Source organism: Myxine glutinosa, chromosome 5, assembly GCF_964187855.1.
Source record: "Myxine glutinosa chromosome 5, kmMyxGlut1.1, whole genome shotgun sequence".
Taxonomy (NCBI): Eukaryota; Metazoa; Chordata; class Myxini; order Myxiniformes; family Myxinidae; genus Myxine; species Myxine glutinosa.
In genome coordinates this window covers 8,638,516-8,640,458 of record NC_136265.1, presented here as the reverse complement: position 1 = coordinate 8,640,458, position 1,943 = coordinate 8,638,516, and the positions used below count along the sequence as shown (strand labels likewise).

General features: G+C 52.1%; 1 protein-coding gene across 1 annotated transcript; it reads left to right on the top strand.

The window, feature by feature from the left end:
- LOC144892081 (uncharacterized) lies at window positions 1–1,450 on the top strand (the record flags this gene model as incomplete). Its single annotated transcript, XM_078777249.1, has 1 exon — window positions 1–1,450. A coding segment is annotated over one exon (1,017 nt), but the record flags the coding sequence as incomplete, so codon positions are not given.
- Between the last annotated feature and the right edge of the window lie 493 nt (window positions 1,451–1,943).

Below are 1,943 nucleotides of genomic sequence, written 5' to 3'. Positions count from 1 at the left end.
AAACACTTCCATGCCCCACTATCTCAATCCAACACTACCCCCGAAACACTTCCACGCCCCACTACCTCAATCCAACACTACCCCCCAAAACACCTCAACGCCCCACTATCTCAATCCAACACTACCCCCCGAAACACTTCCATGCCCCACTACCTCAATCCAACACTACCCCCCAAACACTTCCACGCCCCACTATCTCAATCCAACACTACCCCCCGAAACACTTCCACACCCCACTACCTCAATCCAACACTACCCCCGAAACACTTCCACGCCCCACTACCTCAATCCAACACTACCCCCGAAACACTTCCATGCCCCACTATCTCAATCCAACACTACCCCCCGAAACACTTCCACGCCCCACTACCTCAATCCAACACTACCCCCGAAACACTTCCACGCCCCACTATCTCAATCCAACACTACCCCCCGAAACACTTCCACGCCCCACTACCTCAATCCAACCCTACCCCCGAAACACTTCCACGCCCCACTATCTCAATCCAACACTACCCCCCGAAACACTTCCACGCCCCACTACCTCAATCCAACACTACCCCCGAAACACTTCCACGCCCCACTATCTCAATCCAACACTACCCCCCGAAACACTTCCACGCCTCACTATCTCAATCCAACACTACCCCCGAAACACTTCCACGCCCCACTATCTCAATCCAACACTACCCCCCAAACACTTCCACGCCTCACTATCTCAATCCAACACTACCCCCCGAAACACTTCCACGATGCCCCACTACCTCAATCCAACACTACCCCCCAAAACACCTCAACGCCCCACTATCTCAATCCAACACTACCCCCCTAAACACTTCCACAATGCCCCACTATCTCAATCCAACAGTTCCCCCTAAACACTTCCACAATGCCCCACTATCTCAATCCAACACTACCCCCCTAAACACTTCCACAATGCCCCACTATCTCAATCCAACAGTACCCCCTAAACACTTCCACAATGCCCCACTATCTCAATCCAACAGTAACCCCTAAACACTTCCACAATGCCCCACTACCTCAATCCAACAGTACCCCCTAAACACTTCCACAATGCCCCACTATCTCAATCCAACAGTACCCCCTAAACACTTCCACAATGCCCCACTATCTCAATCCAACAGTACCCCCTAAACACTTCCACAATGCCCCACTACCTCAATCCAACAGTACCCCCTAAACACTTCCACAATGCCCCACTATCTCAATCCAACAGTACCCCCTAAACACTTCCACAATGCCCCACTACCTCAATCCAACAGTACCCCCTAAACACTTCCACAATGCCCCACTATCTCAATCCAACAGTACCCCCTAAACACTTCCACAATGCCCCACTATCTCAATCCAACAGTACCCCCTAAACACTTCCACAATGCCCCACTACCTCAATCCAACAGTACCCCCCCCCCCCCAATACACTTCCACGCCCCACTACCTCAATGCAGCACTACCCCCCCCCCCAAACACTACTCTCCCGGCCCGCCCCTCCCCCCCCCCATCCCTCCCACCCCCAGAAGCAACTCTGTCTCTGTGTCGGGTAATGAAAGTCACCTCACCAGGTTGAGCTGTGGTCACCACATGTCCCTCCAACACTATTTACACAGGATTCCCTCTGCAGAAAACAAGCACAGCCAACACCAGATACGTGTGGAACAGCAGTTACGGCCTTGACACTGATAGTGATGCAAGTGATGATGGAGAATCCGAACTCTTAACTCATTAACTGGTGGTACATGTTAGAGGAAGGGTCCAGCCTGTGATTAGGGTGGTGCCATAAGGTGTTCGAAACGCTTACACACCAAAGTTCATTTTAAATACTAGGACGTGCCCGTACGTGGGTGCCCGTTCCTTGCCAAAATAAAAATAAAAAATGTCTTCGCCCATGCATGCATGGGCGTGCCCATGGGCCCATGGGCGTG